At 40.1% G+C, this 19,957-nt stretch overlaps 1 protein-coding gene, 12 non-coding genes and 1 pseudogene across 13 annotated transcripts; 4 read left to right on the forward strand and 10 right to left on the reverse strand.

The window, feature by feature from the left end:
* Positions 1-2,790: 2,790 nt before the first annotated feature.
* Positions 2,791-2,909, forward strand: LOC130661707 (5S ribosomal RNA). Its single transcript, XR_008988884.1, has one exon. It is a non-coding gene; the product is annotated as a 5S ribosomal RNA (ribosomal RNA).
* A 328-nt stretch (positions 2,910-3,237) lies between these two features.
* Positions 3,238-3,402, reverse strand: LOC130659973 (U1 spliceosomal RNA). Its single transcript, XR_008987176.1, has one exon. It is a non-coding gene; the product is annotated as a U1 spliceosomal RNA (small nuclear RNA).
* A 185-nt stretch (positions 3,403-3,587) lies between these two features.
* LOC130661021 (U2 spliceosomal RNA) lies at positions 3,588-3,779 on the reverse strand. The gene has a single exon (XR_008988216.1). It is a non-coding gene; the product is annotated as a U2 spliceosomal RNA (small nuclear RNA).
* Positions 3,780-4,101: 322 nt separating this feature from the next.
* Positions 4,102-4,174, reverse strand: Trnar-acg (transfer RNA arginine (anticodon ACG)). Its single transcript has one exon. It is a non-coding gene; the product is annotated as a tRNA-Arg (tRNA).
* A 562-nt stretch (positions 4,175-4,736) lies between these two features.
* Positions 4,737-5,408, forward strand: LOC130658029 (histone H1-delta-like). Its single transcript, XM_057461052.1, has one exon. The coding sequence runs from the start codon at positions 4,754-4,756 to the stop codon at positions 5,303-5,305; it is 552 nt and encodes a 183-aa protein (XP_057317035.1). The 5' UTR covers positions 4,737-4,753; the 3' UTR covers positions 5,306-5,408.
* A 3,234-nt stretch (positions 5,409-8,642) lies between these two features.
* LOC130661708 (5S ribosomal RNA) lies at positions 8,643-8,761 on the forward strand. The gene has a single exon (XR_008988885.1). It is a non-coding gene; the product is annotated as a 5S ribosomal RNA (ribosomal RNA).
* Positions 8,762-9,089: 328 nt separating this feature from the next.
* Positions 9,090-9,254, reverse strand: LOC130659974 (U1 spliceosomal RNA). The gene has a single exon (XR_008987177.1). It is a non-coding gene; the product is annotated as a U1 spliceosomal RNA (small nuclear RNA).
* Positions 9,255-9,439: 185 nt separating this feature from the next.
* On the reverse strand, positions 9,440-9,631 carry LOC130661022 (U2 spliceosomal RNA). The gene has a single exon (XR_008988217.1). It is a non-coding gene; the product is annotated as a U2 spliceosomal RNA (small nuclear RNA).
* A 322-nt stretch (positions 9,632-9,953) lies between these two features.
* Positions 9,954-10,026, reverse strand: Trnar-acg (transfer RNA arginine (anticodon ACG)). Its single transcript has one exon. It is a non-coding gene; the product is annotated as a tRNA-Arg (tRNA).
* Positions 10,027-14,494: 4,468 nt separating this feature from the next.
* Positions 14,495-14,613, forward strand: LOC130661709 (5S ribosomal RNA). Its single transcript, XR_008988887.1, has one exon. It is a non-coding gene; the product is annotated as a 5S ribosomal RNA (ribosomal RNA).
* A 328-nt stretch (positions 14,614-14,941) lies between these two features.
* On the reverse strand, positions 14,942-15,106 carry LOC130659975 (U1 spliceosomal RNA). The gene has a single exon (XR_008987178.1). It is a non-coding gene; the product is annotated as a U1 spliceosomal RNA (small nuclear RNA).
* Positions 15,107-15,291: 185 nt separating this feature from the next.
* On the reverse strand, positions 15,292-15,483 carry LOC130661023 (U2 spliceosomal RNA). The gene has a single exon (XR_008988219.1). It is a non-coding gene; the product is annotated as a U2 spliceosomal RNA (small nuclear RNA).
* A 322-nt stretch (positions 15,484-15,805) lies between these two features.
* Positions 15,806-15,878, reverse strand: Trnar-acg (transfer RNA arginine (anticodon ACG)). Its single transcript has one exon. It is a non-coding gene; the product is annotated as a tRNA-Arg (tRNA).
* A 2,856-nt stretch (positions 15,879-18,734) lies between these two features.
* Positions 18,735-19,825, reverse strand: LOC130656893 (late histone H2B.L4-like; annotated as a pseudogene).
* Between the last annotated feature and the right edge of the window lie 132 nt (positions 19,826-19,957).

Genomic DNA, 19,957 nt, shown 5'->3' on the forward strand with positions numbered 1-19,957 from the left:
AATTTCTCGCACAAGACGCTGGAAAGGCAACTTGCGGATCAAGAGCTCGGTTGACTTCTGGTATCTTCTGATTTCTCTGAGAGCAACTGTACCAGGTCTGTAACGATGTGGTTTTTTCACTCCTCCAGTAGCTGGTGCGCTTTTCCTCGCAGCTTTAGTGGCGAGTTGTTTTCGTGGAGCCTTTCCTCCAGTAGATTTACGTGCAGTTTGCTTTGTACGAGCCATATTTTAAGAAGTCGATGTAGTACGGATACACAAGACGGTCTAAAATGCACTATCGCGCCAAAGTTTTATTTCTCATATTGATTGACAGCTAAGGTTCAAAACAAACCATTTGATTGGTGCTAAGAAAGTAATTTCTGATTGGCTGCATAATGACATTACGCTCATTACTTTAACATTTTTATAAAATCTGTGTTTTTTGGCTACGGGAAAACGGCTGTATCTTCTGATACACAAAAGCTTTTGACTTTTTTTTTTTTTAGTAAGTAGCAGAAGGTTTGGCGAATTCCAACGATGCCAAATTTATTGCCTTACTGAAACATTAAGACCACGAATTTTTAAAAAAACTACAGTTTTACTTAAAAAAATGTACAAAATGTTCGGAACATTTTGTAATGACGCAACTCTATTGGTTAATTAGGGTGTTTCCACGAGCAGTAGGTAATTTTATGGCCTCTTTTTAAAGCTGTCTGAATTCTGTTAACTCAAACGTTGTTTTTGTACTCGTTCTGTACGCAACTATATCAATATGTCTGGACGCGGAAAAGGAGGTAAAGGATTGGGAAAAGGAGGTGCTAAACGTCACCGAAAAATTCTTCGTGATAACATTCAGGGAATCACAAAACCTGCTATTCGGCGTCTTGCTCGACGAGGTGGTGTCAAACGTATCTCTGGCCTTATCTATGAGGAAACCAGAGGTGTACTGAAGGTTTTCTTAGAGAATGTTATTCGTGATGCTGTAACCTACACAGAGCACGCTAAACGCAAGACCGTTACCGCTATGGATGTTGTTTATGCCTTAAAACGTCAAGGAAGAACTCTTTACGGATTCGGAGGTTAAGCGTTGTCATTGCTCAACAAAAACGGCTATTTTTATAGCCACAAATCTTTTAAAACATTACTTTGTGCACGCTTCCAAATTACACAATGTGTAAAGTCTTGTCACAGTTACATTTATTGCTATACGATACTATGTCATATATGACACAAAAAAAATTTAGAAATACTTTGTAGGGTTAATTTGCCTGGGAGTGTTTCCGTGAAAAGCTGGGTTAAGTTAAATGTAAGCAATAACATGGATCAATGTACTTGTCTTTTCTGCAAGTACAGCTAATAATACGTATGAAAAGTGAAGCTAATCCACACACACATGGGGAAGTATTTTAAATGTAGGCTAGTGTTCTTAAGCACATTATTTAGAAGTTTTATTAACTTCGGTTAACTTGTAGTGACGCCAAGTAAATGTTTTTTTAAAGATGTGTGGTCTTAAAAAAGACCGTTTGTGTTTGGTAGACGTTGGTTTACTTGCTGCTTGTGTATTTTGTGACGGCTTTTGTTCCTTCACTGACTGCGTGTTTTGCAAGTTCTCCAGGCAAGAGAAGACGTACTGCGGTTTGAATTTCACGAGAAGAGATGGTCGACTTTTTGTTTTGAAGAGCCAAACGCGAAGCTTCGGAAGCAATGCGCTCAAAGATGTCGTTGACAAATGAGTTCATGATGCTCATAGCTTTGCTTGAAACTCCGACATCTGGGTGAACTTGTTTCAAAACATTGTAGATGTAAATAGCATAACTTTCCTTTCTCTTTCTCTTGCGTTTCTTTTCACCAGTTCCACCAATCTTTCCTCCTTTTTTGCCGGCTCTTTTTTCACCTTTCTTGGCTACTTTAGGTGCCTGTTTTCCTCCTTTAGCTGCTGCGTCAGACATGGTTAAAAATTTTTGCTACTTAACTTGTAAATAAGCATTAAACTGCAAGTCAAAACTTTTTGTTTATAAGTAAAAAAATCGGATCGAATTCGATCCGAAAACGCCGATACGCAATTTAATTGGTTAAAAAAAAAATCTTTTGTTTAATACTTAATTATGATTGGTTAAAAAAACATGATTTCGATCCTATTTTTATGATGAAAAAACGAGTAAAGTTTATTTCGTTAACACTTACGTTAAATATTCGTACGTTTTTGTATTAACTTACAAATCAAATCGCAGTTATGTCTGGACGTGGAAAAGGTGGAAAAGCTAAGGCTAAAGCCAAGACAAGATCCTCAAGAGCTGGACTTCAATTTCCAGTCGGTAGAGTGCATAGATTCCTTCGTAGAGGGCACTATGCTAACCGAATTGGATCTGGAGCACCAGTTTACTTAGCAGCCGTCTTGGAATATTTATCTGCTGAGATATTGGAGTTGGCTGGTAACGCAGCAAGAGACAACAAAAAAGCTAGGATTATTCCAAGACATTTACAATTGGCTGTTCGTAATGATGAAGAATTAAACAAACTTTTGAGCGGTGTAACCATTGCAGCTGGTGGTGTTTTGCCAAACATTCAAGCTGTCTTACTCCCAAAGAAGAACGACAAAGGACAGAAGAAGTAAACCGCTACACTCAGAAAACAACGGCTATTTTTATAGCCACACATCTTTAAAAAAACATTGTTTTTTTCACAAAACTATAACCTTAAAGTCTAATAGATAATCCATGCATACGCCTTGTCCTAAGTAACTCAAAGAAATTAAATAAAAAAATTTGATCACAACGTCAAAATAAATTGCACGTATTTGCACCTACTAATGTCTACGGCCATACCACGATGAACACACCCGTTCTCGTCTGATCACGGAAGTTAAGCATCGTCGGGCCGGGATAGTACTTGGATGGGGGACCGCCTGGGAACTCCCGGTGTCGTAGGCTTTTCATTTTCATTTGCTGTGATATATTTCTTGTTATAACAATTAAGGAACGTGGCGGTTGTTGAAAGTGTTTCCTATGACATTTTCCTACGACATTTTCAGGTGATAGTACGAGAAAAAAGAGCTTTCAAATGCATACAAACTCGATCTATTGCCGATCATCCAATAACCCTGACGGAATGGCAAATAAAATAAAATTCCGCCGCCTTCCGAGGACTTATATCGCAATCACGTTTCGTAACAGCCAAGCGAGGTTTTACCTTAGCGTTTAAGTCACCACCGACATTTGGCCGCGCAACTTTTCTAAGCTCATTCATTTTGACTTAAGGAGGGGGCGAGCGCGGACGCAGGCCCCCACTACCAGAAATTGTACGGTCGAGTTACTGACGTTTGCAGTAATCGCAGAGGTCAGCCCAAGCGTAGTGCAATGCAAGAGCCTCACTCTGGAAGAAAACCCTCATTGATCAGTCTTTACTTCCCCGTCAGGTAAGTATGAGTTGGAACTGCACCGTAGCATGAGGGTACCCTTCAAAGTTTGTTAATGCTTGTGGCTTGAGTGTGTTATAAACTGCCGTGTCGCGGGGCATAGGCTGTATTCTCCCCCAGTGTACGCGTTTTGTTCCCGCCGTAGACTATGCAGAGTGCCGTCGGAAAGAGGACTGCTATTATTCTTTTATTGCTTATGTGGGCCGCCATCGGTAATAGTGCAACACCAAGGCAACCCGTGGTCACGGCGTGAATGAATCCACCTCCATGACCCAAGGCCAAAAATCAGATTAATATACTGACCATTCAGAGAATGGCCTACCAGATATTAAACTGATAAGAACAGATACTACACTTGATCTTAGCCATTAGGCCGAGAAGCGATAAAGAACAAGCGTTGCCATGATAGGCATCGTCCACACACCGTAACTGCTTGTGGAGCATGTCACGTTACTGTAAAGCTTACAACTGTCACCGCGTACGGATGGACGGCGACATAGTAAAAATCACGGCTGTTGATTTAGCCGTAGGATGGAGAGCGACTGTAGCGAGTGGATGGTAACTTACATGAATGCTAACAAAGGCGACGATACTAAGTGCGTGATATTACTTTCCAATATGTCTGCGTACATTCCGTTTATCAACGCATTACGCCAGAACGTGCGCGCGCGTTACACAGTAGACCATGCAGCCGAAATGCGACAGTGCGACCCTGCCAGGAGTCGAACCTGGAATCCCCTGATTCGTAGTCAGATGCCTTATCCATTGGGCCACAGGGCCATGCTTATGACTTCGCCCCATCGTCATTTTGGCTTGCGCATTCGTTTTACTTACGACAGAATTCTTCGTGTTTGTAGCCATGAAAGAAAGGGACTTCTGTGAGTGAATTTTTTTACTGTGGTCTAATAAAAAAGTCGAAACGCAGTGCCCAATATATGAATTGCTCCTAATAGCCGGAAACAGGCCGTGTCGATGATGTAGGCCGACATACGCAACGCAAACCAAAGAACGCTTTATGAAAATCCTAACACGAGCGCGGAAGAAGCCCAAATTAACAGACTAGATGTAATGCTGAAGACCTCAAACTCCAGCAGCTTCTCTTGCAGACTATTGCGTCGTACTACAAATAAAAATTAACATGCTTTCGCATAGTCGCGGCACCCAAAACGGACATTATACGATGTACAGAAACACACATTTCTGTTTTCGCGCCAAATCAATTCCCGGGAGTGGTACTTTTACGTCCGCATACTTCGCACCGTCTTAAATTATATCTCATTTACACGGTAATGTTTAGTATACTTCTACTGTGATAACAAGCATCGTTTATCGTTGGATTGTTGTAAGAAAACATTAAAAATGAGTGAAGCAGCTTCTCCAAAGAAAATCGCACCCAAGAAGAAACCTGCTGCAAAGAAGACAGCTGATCACCCTAAATATGTGGACATGATCAAGGCTGCTATCGCTACCCTAAAGGAACGCGGTGGTTCATCTCGCCAAGCTATTACAAAATATATTCATGCAAATTACAAAGTTGCTGAAAACTCAGATCATCATCTGAAAATGGCTCTTAAACGAGGAGTAACATCAGGCGATTTGATTCAAACTAAAGGCACTGGTGCTTCTGGATCATTCAAGCTAGGTCAGGTAAAAAAAGAAAAACCTAAGAAAAAGGCCGCAGCAAAAAAGCCAACGGCAAAGAAGCCTGCTGCAAAGAAAAGTACACCAAAAAAGAAGCCAGCAAAGAAGAGCACGCCAAAGAAAGCAGCAAAGAAGCCTGCCACAAAGAAAGCCTCGGCTAAGAAACCAGCAGCTAAGAAACCCACAAAGAAGCCTGTTGCTAAAAAACCTGCAGCAAAGAAGGTCAAAAAGACTCCCAAAAAGGCAGCAAAGAAGACCGCAAAAAAATAATTTGTGTGTATCTGGCTATTACATTAACAAACGGCTATTTTTATAGCCACACATTTACAAAAAAACATTATCTTGGTACAAAGTTAAACTTGTTTAAGTCACTTAAACAGTTAAAAAAGAGTAAATTTAAGATTAGATTCCCTAAGTTTAAGTATTTTCGTTTTTAAATTTCTTATTTTCTTGCTTTTACTTTTCTTGCCCTTCATATTTTTAACATTGTCAAACTTTATGTAGCATAAAATTTTTATGTAGCATAAAATTTAAACAGAAAGCAGGACAAAGTTTGATATAAAAAGCTAGCCGTAATATTTTTTATGGATGTGTGGCTATAAAAATAGCCGTTTTTTGTTTGGTAAGATGCTTAGGCACGTTCCCCACGAATTCTTCTTGCCAACTGGATGTCTTTAGGCATGATTGTAACTCGTTTTGCGTGAATGGCACACAAGTTAGTATCCTCGAACAAGCCAACAAGGTACGCTTCAGAAGCCTCTTGCAGAGCCATAACGGCTGTGCTCTGGAATCGCAGATCTGTTTTGAAGTCCTGAGCAATTTCTCGCACAAGACGCTGGAAAGGCAACTTGCGGATCAAGAGCTCGGTTGACTTCTGGTATCTTCTGATTTCTCTGAGAGCAACTGTACCAGGTCTGTAACGATGTGGTTTTTTCACTCCTCCAGTAGCTGGTGCGCTTTTCCTCGCAGCTTTAGTGGCGAGTTGTTTTCGTGGAGCCTTTCCTCCAGTAGATTTACGTGCAGTTTGCTTTGTACGAGCCATATTTTAAGAAGTCGATGTAGTACGGATACACAAGACGGTCTAAAATGCACTATCGCGCCAAAGTTTTATTTCTCATATTGATTGACAGCTAAGGTTCAAAACAAACCATTTGATTGGTGCTAAGAAAGTAATTTCTGATTGGCTGCATAATGACATTACGCTCATTACTTTAACATTTTTATAAAATCTGTGTTTTTTGGCTACGGGAAAACGGCTGTATCTTCTGATACACAAAAGCTTTTGACTTTTTTTTTTTTTAGTAAGTAGCAGAAGGTTTGGCGAATTCCAACGATGCCAAATTTATTGCCTTACTGAAACATTAAGACCACGAATTTTTAAAAAAACTACAGTTTTACTTAAAAAAATGTACAAAATGTTCGGAACATTTTGTAATGACGCAACTCTATTGGTTAATTAGGGTGTTTCCACGAGCAGTAGGTAATTTTATGGCCTCTTTTTAAAGCTGTCTGAATTCTGTTAACTCAAACGTTGTTTTTGTACTCGTTCTGTACGCAACTATATCAATATGTCTGGACGCGGAAAAGGAGGTAAAGGATTGGGAAAAGGAGGTGCTAAACGTCACCGAAAAATTCTTCGTGATAACATTCAGGGAATCACAAAACCTGCTATTCGGCGTCTTGCTCGACGAGGTGGTGTCAAACGTATCTCTGGCCTTATCTATGAGGAAACCAGAGGTGTACTGAAGGTTTTCTTAGAGAATGTTATTCGTGATGCTGTAACCTACACAGAGCACGCTAAACGCAAGACCGTTACCGCTATGGATGTTGTTTATGCCTTAAAACGTCAAGGAAGAACTCTTTACGGATTCGGAGGTTAAGCGTTGTCATTGCTCAACAAAAACGGCTATTTTTATAGCCACAAATCTTTTAAAACATTACTTTGTGCACGCTTCCAAATTACACAATGTGTAAAGTCTTGTCACAGTTACATTTATTGCTATACGATACTATGTCATATATGACACAAAAAAAATTTAGAAATACTTTGTAGGGTTAATTTGCCTGGGAGTGTTTCCGTGAAAAGCTGGGTTAAGTTAAATGTAAGCAATAACATGGATCAATGTACTTGTCTTTTCTGCAAGTACAGCTAATAATACGTATGAAAAGTGAAGCTAATCCACACACACATGGGGAAGTATTTTAAATGTAGGCTAGTGTTCTTAAGCACATTATTTAGAAGTTTTATTAACTTCGGTTAACTTGTAGTGACGCCAAGTAAATGTTTTTTTAAAGATGTGTGGTCTTAAAAAAGACCGTTTGTGTTTGGTAGACGTTGGTTTACTTGCTGCTTGTGTATTTTGTGACGGCTTTTGTTCCTTCACTGACTGCGTGTTTTGCAAGTTCTCCAGGCAAGAGAAGACGTACTGCGGTTTGAATTTCACGAGAAGAGATGGTCGACTTTTTGTTTTGAAGAGCCAAACGCGAAGCTTCGGAAGCAATGCGCTCAAAGATGTCGTTGACAAATGAGTTCATGATGCTCATAGCTTTGCTTGAAACTCCGACATCTGGGTGAACTTGTTTCAAAACATTGTAGATGTAAATAGCATAACTTTCCTTTCTCTTTCTCTTGCGTTTCTTTTCACCAGTTCCACCAATCTTTCCTCCTTTTTTGCCGGCTCTTTTTTCACCTTTCTTGGCTACTTTAGGTGCCTGTTTTCCTCCTTTAGCTGCTGCGTCAGACATGGTTAAAAATTTTTGCTACTTAACTTGTAAATAAGCATTAAACTGCAAGTCAAAACTTTTTGTTTATAAGTAAAAAAATCGGATCGAATTCGATCCGAAAACGCCGATACGCAATTTAATTGGTTAAAAAAAAAATCTTTTGTTTAATACTTAATTATGATTGGTTAAAAAAACATGATTTCGATCCTATTTTTATGATGAAAAAACGAGTAAAGTTTATTTCGTTAACACTTACGTTAAATATTCGTACGTTTTTGTATTAACTTACAAATCAAATCGCAGTTATGTCTGGACGTGGAAAAGGTGGAAAAGCTAAGGCTAAAGCCAAGACAAGATCCTCAAGAGCTGGACTTCAATTTCCAGTCGGTAGAGTGCATAGATTCCTTCGTAGAGGGCACTATGCTAACCGAATTGGATCTGGAGCACCAGTTTACTTAGCAGCCGTCTTGGAATATTTATCTGCTGAGATATTGGAGTTGGCTGGTAACGCAGCAAGAGACAACAAAAAAGCTAGGATTATTCCAAGACATTTACAATTGGCTGTTCGTAATGATGAAGAATTAAACAAACTTTTGAGCGGTGTAACCATTGCAGCTGGTGGTGTTTTGCCAAACATTCAAGCTGTCTTACTCCCAAAGAAGAACGACAAAGGACAGAAGAAGTAAACCGCTACACTCAGAAAACAACGGCTATTTTTATAGCCACACATCTTTAAAAAAACATTGTTTTTTTCACAAAACTATAACCTTAAAGTCTAATAGATAATCCATGCATACGCCTTGTCCTAAGTAACTCAAAGAAATTAAATAAAAAAATTTGATCACAACGTCAAAATAAATTGCACGTATTTGCACCTACTAATGTCTACGGCCATACCACGATGAACACACCCGTTCTCGTCTGATCACGGAAGTTAAGCATCGTCGGGCCGGGATAGTACTTGGATGGGGGACCGCCTGGGAACTCCCGGTGTCGTAGGCTTTTCATTTTCATTTGCTGTGATATATTTCTTGTTATAACAATTAAGGAACGTGGCGGTTGTTGAAAGTGTTTCCTATGACATTTTCCTACGACATTTTCAGGTGATAGTACGAGAAAAAAGAGCTTTCAAATGCATACAAACTCGATCTATTGCCGATCATCCAATAACCCTGACGGAATGGCAAATAAAATAAAATTCCGCCGCCTTCCGAGGACTTATATCGCAATCACGTTTCGTAACAGCCAAGCGAGGTTTTACCTTAGCGTTTAAGTCACCACCGACATTTGGCCGCGCAACTTTTCTAAGCTCATTCATTTTGACTTAAGGAGGGGGCGAGCGCGGACGCAGGCCCCCACTACCAGAAATTGTACGGTCGAGTTACTGACGTTTGCAGTAATCGCAGAGGTCAGCCCAAGCGTAGTGCAATGCAAGAGCCTCACTCTGGAAGAAAACCCTCATTGATCAGTCTTTACTTCCCCGTCAGGTAAGTATGAGTTGGAACTGCACCGTAGCATGAGGGTACCCTTCAAAGTTTGTTAATGCTTGTGGCTTGAGTGTGTTATAAACTGCCGTGTCGCGGGGCATAGGCTGTATTCTCCCCCAGTGTACGCGTTTTGTTCCCGCCGTAGACTATGCAGAGTGCCGTCGGAAAGAGGACTGCTATTATTCTTTTATTGCTTATGTGGGCCGCCATCGGTAATAGTGCAACACCAAGGCAACCCGTGGTCACGGCGTGAATGAATCCACCTCCATGACCCAAGGCCAAAAATCAGATTAATATACTGACCATTCAGAGAATGGCCTACCAGATATTAAACTGATAAGAACAGATACTACACTTGATCTTAGCCATTAGGCCGAGAAGCGATAAAGAACAAGCGTTGCCATGATAGGCATCGTCCACACACCGTAACTGCTTGTGGAGCATGTCACGTTACTGTAAAGCTTACAACTGTCACCGCGTACGGATGGACGGCGACATAGTAAAAATCACGGCTGTTGATTTAGCCGTAGGATGGAGAGCGACTGTAGCGAGTGGATGGTAACTTACATGAATGCTAACAAAGGCGACGATACTAAGTGCGTGATATTACTTTCCAATATGTCTGCGTACATTCCGTTTATCAACGCATTACGCCAGAACGTGCGCGCGCGTTACACAGTAGACCATGCAGCCGAAATGCGACAGTGCGACCCTGCCAGGAGTCGAACCTGGAATCCCCTGATTCGTAGTCAGATGCCTTATCCATTGGGCCACAGGGCCATGCTTATGACTTCGCCCCATCGTCATTTTGGCTTGCGCATTCGTTTTACTTACGACAGAATTCTTCGTGTTTGTAGCCATGAAAGAAAGGGACTTCTGTGAGTGAATTTTTTTACTGTGGTCTAATAAAAAAGTCGAAACGCAGTGCCCAATATATGAATTGCTCCTAATAGCCGGAAACAGGCCGTGTCGATGATGTAGGCCGACATACGCAACGCAAACCAAAGAACGCTTTATGAAAATCCTAACACGAGCGCGGAAGAAGCCCAAATTAACAGACTAGATGTAATGCTGAAGACCTCAAACTCCAGCAGCTTCTCTTGCAGACTATTGCGTCGTACTACAAATAAAAATTAACATGCTTTCGCATAGTCGCGGCACCCAAAACGGACATTATACGATGTACAGAAACACACATTTCTGTTTTCGCGCCAAATCAATTCCCGGGAGTGGTACTTTTACGTCCGCATACTTCGCACCGTCTTAAATTATATCTCATTTACACGGTAATGTTTAGTATACTTCTACTGTGATAACAAGCATCGTTTATCGTTGGATTGTTGTAAGAAAACATTAAAAATGAGTGAAGCAGCTTCTCCAAAGAAAATCGCACCCAAGAAGAAACCTGCTGCAAAGAAGACAGCTGATCACCCTAAATATGTGGACATGATCAAGGCTGCTATCGCTACCCTAAAGGAACGCGGTGGTTCATCTCGCCAAGCTATTACAAAATATATTCATGCAAATTACAAAGTTGCTGAAAACTCAGATCATCATCTGAAAATGGCTCTTAAACGAGGAGTAACATCAGGCGATTTGATTCAAACTAAAGGCACTGGTGCTTCTGGATCATTCAAGCTAGGTCAGGTAAAAAAAGAAAAACCTAAGAAAAAGGCCGCAGCAAAAAAGCCAACGGCAAAGAAGCCTACTGCAAAGAAAAGTACACCAAAAAAGAAGCCAGCAAAGAAGAGCACGCCAAAGAAAGCAGCAAAGAAGCCTGCCACAAAGAAAGCCTCGGCTAAGAAACCAGCAGCTAAGAAACCCACAAAGAAGCCTGTTGCTAAAAAACCTGCAGCAAAGAAGGTCAAAAAGACTCCCAAAAAGGCAGCAAAGAAGACCGCAAAAAAATAATTTGTGTGTATCTGGCTATTACATTAACAAACGGCTATTTTTATAGCCACACATTTACAAAAAAACATTATCTTGGTACAAAGTTAAACTTGTTTAAGTCACTTAAACAGTTAAAAAAGAGTAAATTTAAGATTAGATTCCCTAAGTTTAAGTATTTTCGTTTTTAAATTTCTTATTTTCTTGCTTTTACTTTTCTTGCCCTTCATATTTTTAACATTGTCAAACTTTATGTAGCATAAAATTTTTATGTAGCATAAAATTTAAACAGAAAGCAGGACAAAGTTTGATATAAAAAGCTAGCCGTAATATTTTTTATGGATGTGTGGCTATAAAAATAGCCGTTTTTTGTTTGGTAAGATGCTTAGGCACGTTCCCCACGAATTCTTCTTGCCAACTGGATGTCTTTAGGCATGATTGTAACTCGTTTTGCGTGAATGGCACACAAGTTAGTATCCTCGAACAAGCCAACAAGGTACGCTTCAGAAGCCTCTTGCAGAGCCATAACGGCTGTGCTCTGGAATCGCAGATCTGTTTTGAAGTCCTGAGCAATTTCTCGCACAAGACGCTGGAAAGGCAACTTGCGGATCAAGAGCTCGGTTGACTTCTGGTATCTTCTGATTTCTCTGAGAGCAACTGTACCAGGTCTGTAACGATGTGGTTTTTTCACTCCTCCAGTAGCTGGTGCGCTTTTCCTCGCAGCTTTAGTGGCGAGTTGTTTTCGTGGAGCCTTTCCTCCAGTAGATTTACGTGCAGTTTGCTTTGTACGAGCCATATTTTAAGAAGTCGATGTAGTACGGATACACAAGACGGTCTAAAATGCACTATCGCGCCAAAGTTTTATTTCTCATATTGATTGACAGCTAAGGTTCAAAACAAACCATTTGATTGGTGCTAAGAAAGTAATTTCTGATTGGCTGCATAATGACATTACGCTCATTACTTTAACATTTTTATAAAATCTGTGTTTTTTGGCTACGGGAAAACGGCTGTATCTTCTGATACACAAAAGCTTTTGACTTTTTTTTTTTTTAGTAAGTAGCAGAAGGTTTGGCGAATTCCAACGATGCCAAATTTATTGCCTTACTGAAACATTAAGACCACGAATTTTTAAAAAAACTACAGTTTTACTTAAAAAAATGTACAAAATGTTCGGAACATTTTGTAATGACGCAACTCTATTGGTTAATTAGGGTGTTTCCACGAGCAGTAGGTAATTTTATGGCCTCTTTTTAAAGCTGTCTGAATTCTGTTAACTCAAACGTTGTTTTTGTACTCGTTCTGTACGCAACTATATCAATATGTCTGGACGCGGAAAAGGAGGTAAAGGATTGGGAAAAGGAGGTGCTAAACGTCACCGAAAAATTCTTCGTGATAACATTCAGGGAATCACAAAACCTGCTATTCGGCGTCTTGCTCGACGAGGTGGTGTCAAACGTATCTCTGGCCTTATCTATGAGGAAACCAGAGGTGTACTGAAGGTTTTCTTAGAGAATGTTATTCGTGATGCTGTAACCTACACAGAGCACGCTAAACGCAAGACCGTTACCGCTATGGATGTTGTTTATGCCTTAAAACGTCAAGGAAGAACTCTTTACGGATTCGGAGGTTAAGCGTTGTCATTGCTCAACAAAAACGGCTATTTTTATAGCCACAAATCTTTTAAAACATTACTTTGTGCACGCTTCCAAATTACACAATGTGTAAAGTCTTGTCACAGTTACATTTATTGCTATACGATACTATGTCATATATGACACAAAAAAAATTTAGAAATACTTTGTAGGGTTAATTTGCCTGGGAGTGTTTCCGTGAAAAGCTGGGTTAAGTTAAATGTAAGCAATAACATGGATCAATGTACTTGTCTTTTCTGCAAGTACAGCTAATAATACGTATGAAAAGTGAAGCTAATCCACACACACATGGGGAAGTATTTTAAATGTAGGCTAGTGTTCTTAAGCACATTATTTAGAAGTTTTATTAACTTCGGTTAACTTGTAGTGACGCCAAGTAAATGTTTTTTTAAAGATGTGTGGTCTTAAAAAAGACCGTTTGTGTTTGGTAGACGTTGGTTTACTTGCTGCTTGTGTATTTTGTGACGGCTTTTGTTCCTTCACTGACTGCGTGTTTTGCAAGTTCTCCAGGCAAGAGAAGACGTACTGCGGTTTGAATTTCACGAGAAGAGATGGTCGACTTTTTGTTTTGAAGAGCCAAACGCGAAGCTTCGGAAGCAATGCGCTCAAAGATGTCGTTGACAAATGAGTTCATGATGCTCATAGCTTTGCTTGAAACTCCGACATCTGGGTGAACTTGTTTCAAAACATTGTAGATGTAAATAGCATAACTTTCCTTTCTCTTTCTCTTGCGTTTCTTTTCACCAGTTCCACCAATCTTTCCTCCTTTTTTGCCGGCTCTTTTTTCACCTTTCTTGGCTACTTTAGGTGCCTGTTTTCCTCCTTTAGCTGCTGCGTCAGACATGGTTAAAAATTTTTGCTACTTAACTTGTAAATAAGCATTAAACTGCAAGTCAAAACTTTTTGTTTATAAGTAAAAAAATCGGATCGAATTCGATCCGAAAACGCCGATACGCAATTTAATTGGTTAAAAAAAAAATCTTTTGTTTAATACTTAATTATGATTGGTTAAAAAAACATGATTTCGATCCTATTTTTATGATGAAAAAACGAGTAAAGTTTATTTCGTTAACACTTACGTTAAATATTCGTACGTTTTTGTATTAACTTACAAATCAAATCGCAGTTATGTCTGGACGTGGAAAAGGTGGAAAAGCTAAGGCTAAAGCCAAGACAAGATCCTCAAGAGCTGGACTTCAATTTCCAGTCGGTAGAGTGCATAGATTCCTTCGTAGAGGGCACTATGCTAACCGAATTGGATCTGGAGCACCAGTTTACTTAGCAGCCGTCTTGGAATATTTATCTGCTGAGATATTGGAGTTGGCTGGTAACGCAGCAAGAGACAACAAAAAAGCTAGGATTATTCCAAGACATTTACAATTGGCTGTTCGTAATGATGAAGAATTAAACAAACTTTTGAGCGGTGTAACCATTGCAGCTGGTGGTGTTTTGCCAAACATTCAAGCTGTCTTACTCCCAAAGAAGAACGACAAAGGACAGAAGAAGTAAACCGCTACACTCAGAAAACAACGGCTATTTTTATAGCCACACATCTTTAAAAAAACATTGTTTTTTTCACAAAACTATAACCTTAAAGTCTAATAGATAATCCATGCATACGCCTTGTCCTAAGTAACTCAAAGAAATTAAATAAAAAAATTTGATCACAACGTCAAAATAAATTGCACGTATTTGCACCTACTAATGTCTACGGCCATACCACGATGAACACACCCGTTCTCGTCTGATCACGGAAGTTAAGCATCGTCGGGCCGGGATAGTACTTGGATGGGGGACCGCCTGGGAACTCCCGGTGTCGTAGGCTTTTCATTTTCATTTGCTGTGATATATTTCTTGTTATAACAATTAAGGAACGTGGCGGTTGTTGAAAGTGTTTCCTATGACATTTTCCTACGACATTTTCAGGTGATAGTACGAGAAAAAAGAGCTTTCAAATGCATACAAACTCGATCTATTGCCGATCATCCAATAACCCTGACGGAATGGCAAATAAAATAAAATTCCGCCGCCTTCCGAGGACTTATATCGCAATCACGTTTCGTAACAGCCAAGCGAGGTTTTACCTTAGCGTTTAAGTCACCACCGACATTTGGCCGCGCAACTTTTCTAAGCTCATTCATTTTGACTTAAGGAGGGGGCGAGCGCGGACGCAGGCCCCCACTACCAGAAATTGTACGGTCGAGTTACTGACGTTTGCAGTAATCGCAGAGGTCAGCCCAAGCGTAGTGCAATGCAAGAGCCTCACTCTGGAAGAAAACCCTCATTGATCAGTCTTTACTTCCCCGTCAGGTAAGTATGAGTTGGAACTGCACCGTAGCATGAGGGTACCCTTCAAAGTTTGTTAATGCTTGTGGCTTGAGTGTGTTATAAACTGCCGTGTCGCGGGGCATAGGCTGTATTCTCCCCCAGTGTACGCGTTTTGTTCCCGCCGTAGACTATGCAGAGTGCCGTCGGAAAGAGGACTGCTATTATTCTTTTATTGCTTATGTGGGCCGCCATCGGTAATAGTGCAACACCAAGGCAACCCGTGGTCACGGCGTGAATGAATCCACCTCCATGACCCAAGGCCAAAAATCAGATTAATATACTGACCATTCAGAGAATGGCCTACCAGATATTAAACTGATAAGAACAGATACTACACTTGATCTTAGCCATTAGGCCGAGAAGCGATAAAGAACAAGCGTTGCCATGATAGGCATCGTCCACACACCGTAACTGCTTGTGGAGCATGTCACGTTACTGTAAAGCTTACAACTGTCACCGCGTACGGATGGACGGCGACATAGTAAAAATCACGGCTGTTGATTTAGCCGTAGGATGGAGAGCGACTGTAGCGAGTGGATGGTAACTTACATGAATGCTAACAAAGGCGACGATACTAAGTGCGTGATATTACTTTCCAATATGTCTGCGTACATTCCGTTTATCAACGCATTACGCCAGAACGTGCGCGCGCGTTACACAGTAGACCATGCAGCCGAAATGCGACAGTGCGACCCTGCCAGGAGTCGAACCTGGAATCCCCTGATTCGTAGTCAGATGCCTTATCCATTGGGCCACAGGGCCATGCTTATGACTTCGCCCCATCGTCATTTTGGCTTGCGCATTCGTTTTACTTACGACAGAATTCTTCGTGTTTGTAGCCATGAAAGAAAGGGACTTCTGTGAGTGAATTTTTTTACTGTGGTCTAATAAAAAAGTCGAAACGCAGTGCCCAATATATGAATTGCTCCTAATAGCCGGAAACAGGCCGTGTCGATGATGTAGGCCGACATACGCAACGCAAACCAAAGAACGCTTTATGAAAATCCTAACACGAGCGCGGAAGAAGCCCAAATTAACAGACTAGATGTAATGCTGAAGACCTCAAACTCCAGCAGCTTCTCTTGCAGACTATTGCGTCGTACTACAAATAAAAATTAACATGCTTTCGCATAGTCGCGGCACCCAAAACGGACATTATACGATGTACAGAAACACACATTTCTGTTTTCGCGCCAAATCAATTCCCGGGAGTGGTACTTTTACGTCCGCATACTTCGCACCGTCTTAAAATATATCTCATTTACACGGTAATGTTTAGTATACTTCTACTGTGATAACAAGCATCGTTTATCGTTGGATTGTTGTAAGAAAACATTAAAAATGAGTGAAGCAGCTTCTCCAAAGAAAATCGCACCCAAGAAGAAACCTGCTGCAAAGAAGACAGCTGATCACCCTAAATATGTGGACATGATCAAGGCTGCTATCGCTACCCTAAAGGAACGCGGTGGTTCATCTCGCCAAGCTATTACAAAATATATTCATGCAAATTACAAAGTTGCTGAAAACTCAGATCATCATCTGAAAATGGCTCTTAAACGAGGAGTAACATCAGGCGATTTGATTCAAACTAAAGGCACTGGTGCTTCTGGATCATTCAAGCTAGGTCAGGTAAAAAAAGAAAAACCTAAGAAAAAGGCCGCAGCAAAAAAGCCAACGGCAAAGAAGCCTACTGCAAAGAAAAGTACACCAAAAAAGAAGCCAGCAAAGAAGAGCACGCCAAAGAAAGCAGCAAAGAAGCCTGCCACAAAGAAAGCCTCGGCTAAGAAACCAGCAGCTAAGAAACCCACAAAGAAGCCTGTTGCTAAAAAACCTGCAGCAAAGAAGGTCAAAAAGACTCCCAAAAAGGCAGCAAAGAAGACCGCAAAAAAATAATTTGTGTGTATCTGGCTATTACATTAACAAACGGCTATTTTTATAGCCACACATTTACAAAAAAACATTATCTTGGTACAAAGTTAAACTTGTTTAAGTCACTTAAACAGTTAAAAAAGAGTAAATTTAAGATTAGATTCCCTAAGTTTAAGTATTTTCGTTTTTAAATTTCTTATTTTCTTGCTTTTACTTTTCTTGCCCTTCATATTTTTAACATTGTCAAACTTTATGTAGCATAAAATTTTTATGTAGCATAAAATTTAAACAGAAAGCAGGACAAAGTTTGATATAAAAAGCTAGCCGTAATATTTTTTATGGATGTGTGGCTATAAAAATAGCCGTTTTTTGTTTGGTAAGATGCTTAGGCACGTTCCCCACGAATTCTTCTTGCCAACTGGATGTCTTTAGGCATGATTGTAACTCGTTTTGCGTGAATGGCACACAAGTTAGTATCCTCGAACAAGCCAACAAGGTACGCTTCAGAAGCCTCTTGCAGAGCCATAACGGCTGTGCTCTGGAATCGCAGATCTGTTTTGAAGTCCTGAGCAATTTCTCGCACAAGACGCTGGAAAGGCAACTTGCGGATCAAGAGCTCGGTTGACTTCTGGTATCTTCTGATTTCTCTGAGAGCAACTGTACCAGGTCTGTAACGATGTGGTTTTTTCACTCCTCCAGTAGCTGGTGCGCTTTTCCTCGCAGCTTTAGTGGCGAGTTGTTTTCGTGGAGCCTTTCCTCCAGTAGATTTACGTGCAGTTTGCTTTGTACGAGCCATATTTTAAGAAGTCGATGTAGTACGGATACACAAGACGGTCTAAAATGCACTATCGCGCCAAAGTTTTATTTCTCATATTGATTGACAGCTAAGGTTCAAAACAAACCATTTGATTGGTGCTAAGAAAGTAATTTCTGATTGGCTGCATAATGACATTACGCTCATTACTTTAACATTTTTATAAAATCTGTGTTTTTTGGCTACGGGAAAACGGCTGTATCTTCTGATACACAAAAGCTTTTGACTTTTTTTTTTTTTAGTAAGTAGCAGAAGGTTTGGCGAATTCCAACGATGCCAAATTTATTGCCTTACTGAAACATTAAGACCACGAATTTTTAAAAAAACTACAGTTTTACTTAAAAAAATGTACAAAATGTTCGGAACATTTTGTAATGACGCAACTCTATTGGTTAATTAGGGTGTTTCCACGAGCAGTAGGTAATTTTATGGCCTCTTTTTAAAGCTGTCTGAATTCTGTTAACTCAAACGTTGTTTTTGTACTCGTTCTGTACGCAACTATATCAATATGTCTGGACGCGGAAAAGGAGGTAAAGGATTGGGAAAAGGAGGTGCTAAACGTCACCGAAAAATTCTTCGTGATAACATTCAGGGAATCACAAAACCTGCTATTCGGCGTCTTGCTCGACGAGGTGGTGTCAAACGTATCTCTGGCCTTATCTATGAGGAAACCAGAGGTGTACTGAAGGTTTTCTTAGAGAATGTTATTCGTGATGCTGTAACCTACACAGAGCACGCTAAACGCAAGACCGTTACCGCTATGGATGTTGTTTATGCCTTAAAACGTCAAGGAAGAACTCTTTACGGATTCGGAGGTTAAGCGTTGTCATTGCTCAACAAAAACGGCTATTTTTATAGCCACAAATCTTTTAAAACATTACTTTGTGCACGCTTCCAAATTACACAATGTGTAAAGTCTTTGTCACAGTTACATTTATTGCTATACGATACTATGTCATATATGACACAAAAAAAATTTAGAAATACTTTGTAGGGTTAATTTGCCTGGGAGTGTTTCCGTGAAAAGCTGGGTTAAGTTAAATGTAAGCAATAACATGGATCAATGTACTTGTCTTTTCTGCAAGTACAGCTAATAATACGTATGAAAAGTGAAGCTAATCCACACACACATGGGGAAGTATTTTAAATGTAGGCTAGTGTTCTTAAGCACATTATTTAGAAGTTTTATTAACTTCGGTTAACTTGTAGTGACGCCAAGTAAATGTTTTTTTAAAGATGTGTGGTCTTAAAAAAGACCGTTTGTGTTTGGTAGACGTTGGTTTACTTGCTGCTTGTGTATTTTGTGACGGCTTTTGTTCCTTCACTGACTGCGTGTTTTGCAAGTTCTCCAGGCAAGAGAAGACGTACTGCGGTTTGAATTCACGAGAAGAGATGGTCGACTTTTTGTTTTGAAGAGCCAAACGCGAAGCTTCGGAAGCAATGCGCTCAAAGATGTCGTTGACAAATGAGTTCATGATGCTCATAGCTTTGCTTGAAACTCCGACATCTGGGTGAACTTGTTTCAAAACATTGTAGATGTAAATAGCATAACTTTCCTTTCTCTTTCTCTTGCGTTTCTTTTCACCAGTTCCACCAATCTTTCCTCCTTTTTTGCCGGCTCTTTTTTCACCTTTCTTGGCTACTTTAGGTGCCTGTTTTCCTCCTTTAGCTGCTGCGTCAGACATGGTTAAAAATTTTTGCTACTTAACTTGTAAATAAGCATTAAACTGCAAGTCAAAACTTTTTGTTTATAAGTAAAAAAATCGGATCGAATTCGATCCGAAAACGCCGATACGCAATTTAATTGGTTAAAAAAAAATCTTTTGTTTAATACTTAATTATGATTGGTTAAAAAAACATGATTTCGATCCTATTTTTATGATGAAAAAACGAGTAAAGTTTATTTCGTTAACACTTACGTTAAATATTCGTACGTTTTGTATTAACTTACAAATCAAATCGCAGTTATGTCTGGACGTGGAAAAGGTGGAAAAGCTAAGGCTAAAGCCAAGACAAGATCCTCAAGAGCTGGACTTCAATTTCCAGTCGGTAGAGTGCATAGATTCCTTCGTAGAGGGCACTATGCTAACCGAATTGGATCTGGAGCACCAGTTTACTTAGCAGCCGTCTTGGAATATTTATCTGCTGAGATATTGGA

This window comes from Hydractinia symbiolongicarpus, chromosome 9 (assembly GCF_029227915.1).
Source record: "Hydractinia symbiolongicarpus strain clone_291-10 chromosome 9, HSymV2.1, whole genome shotgun sequence".
NCBI classification, from domain to species: domain Eukaryota; kingdom Metazoa; phylum Cnidaria; class Hydrozoa; order Anthoathecata; family Hydractiniidae; genus Hydractinia; species Hydractinia symbiolongicarpus.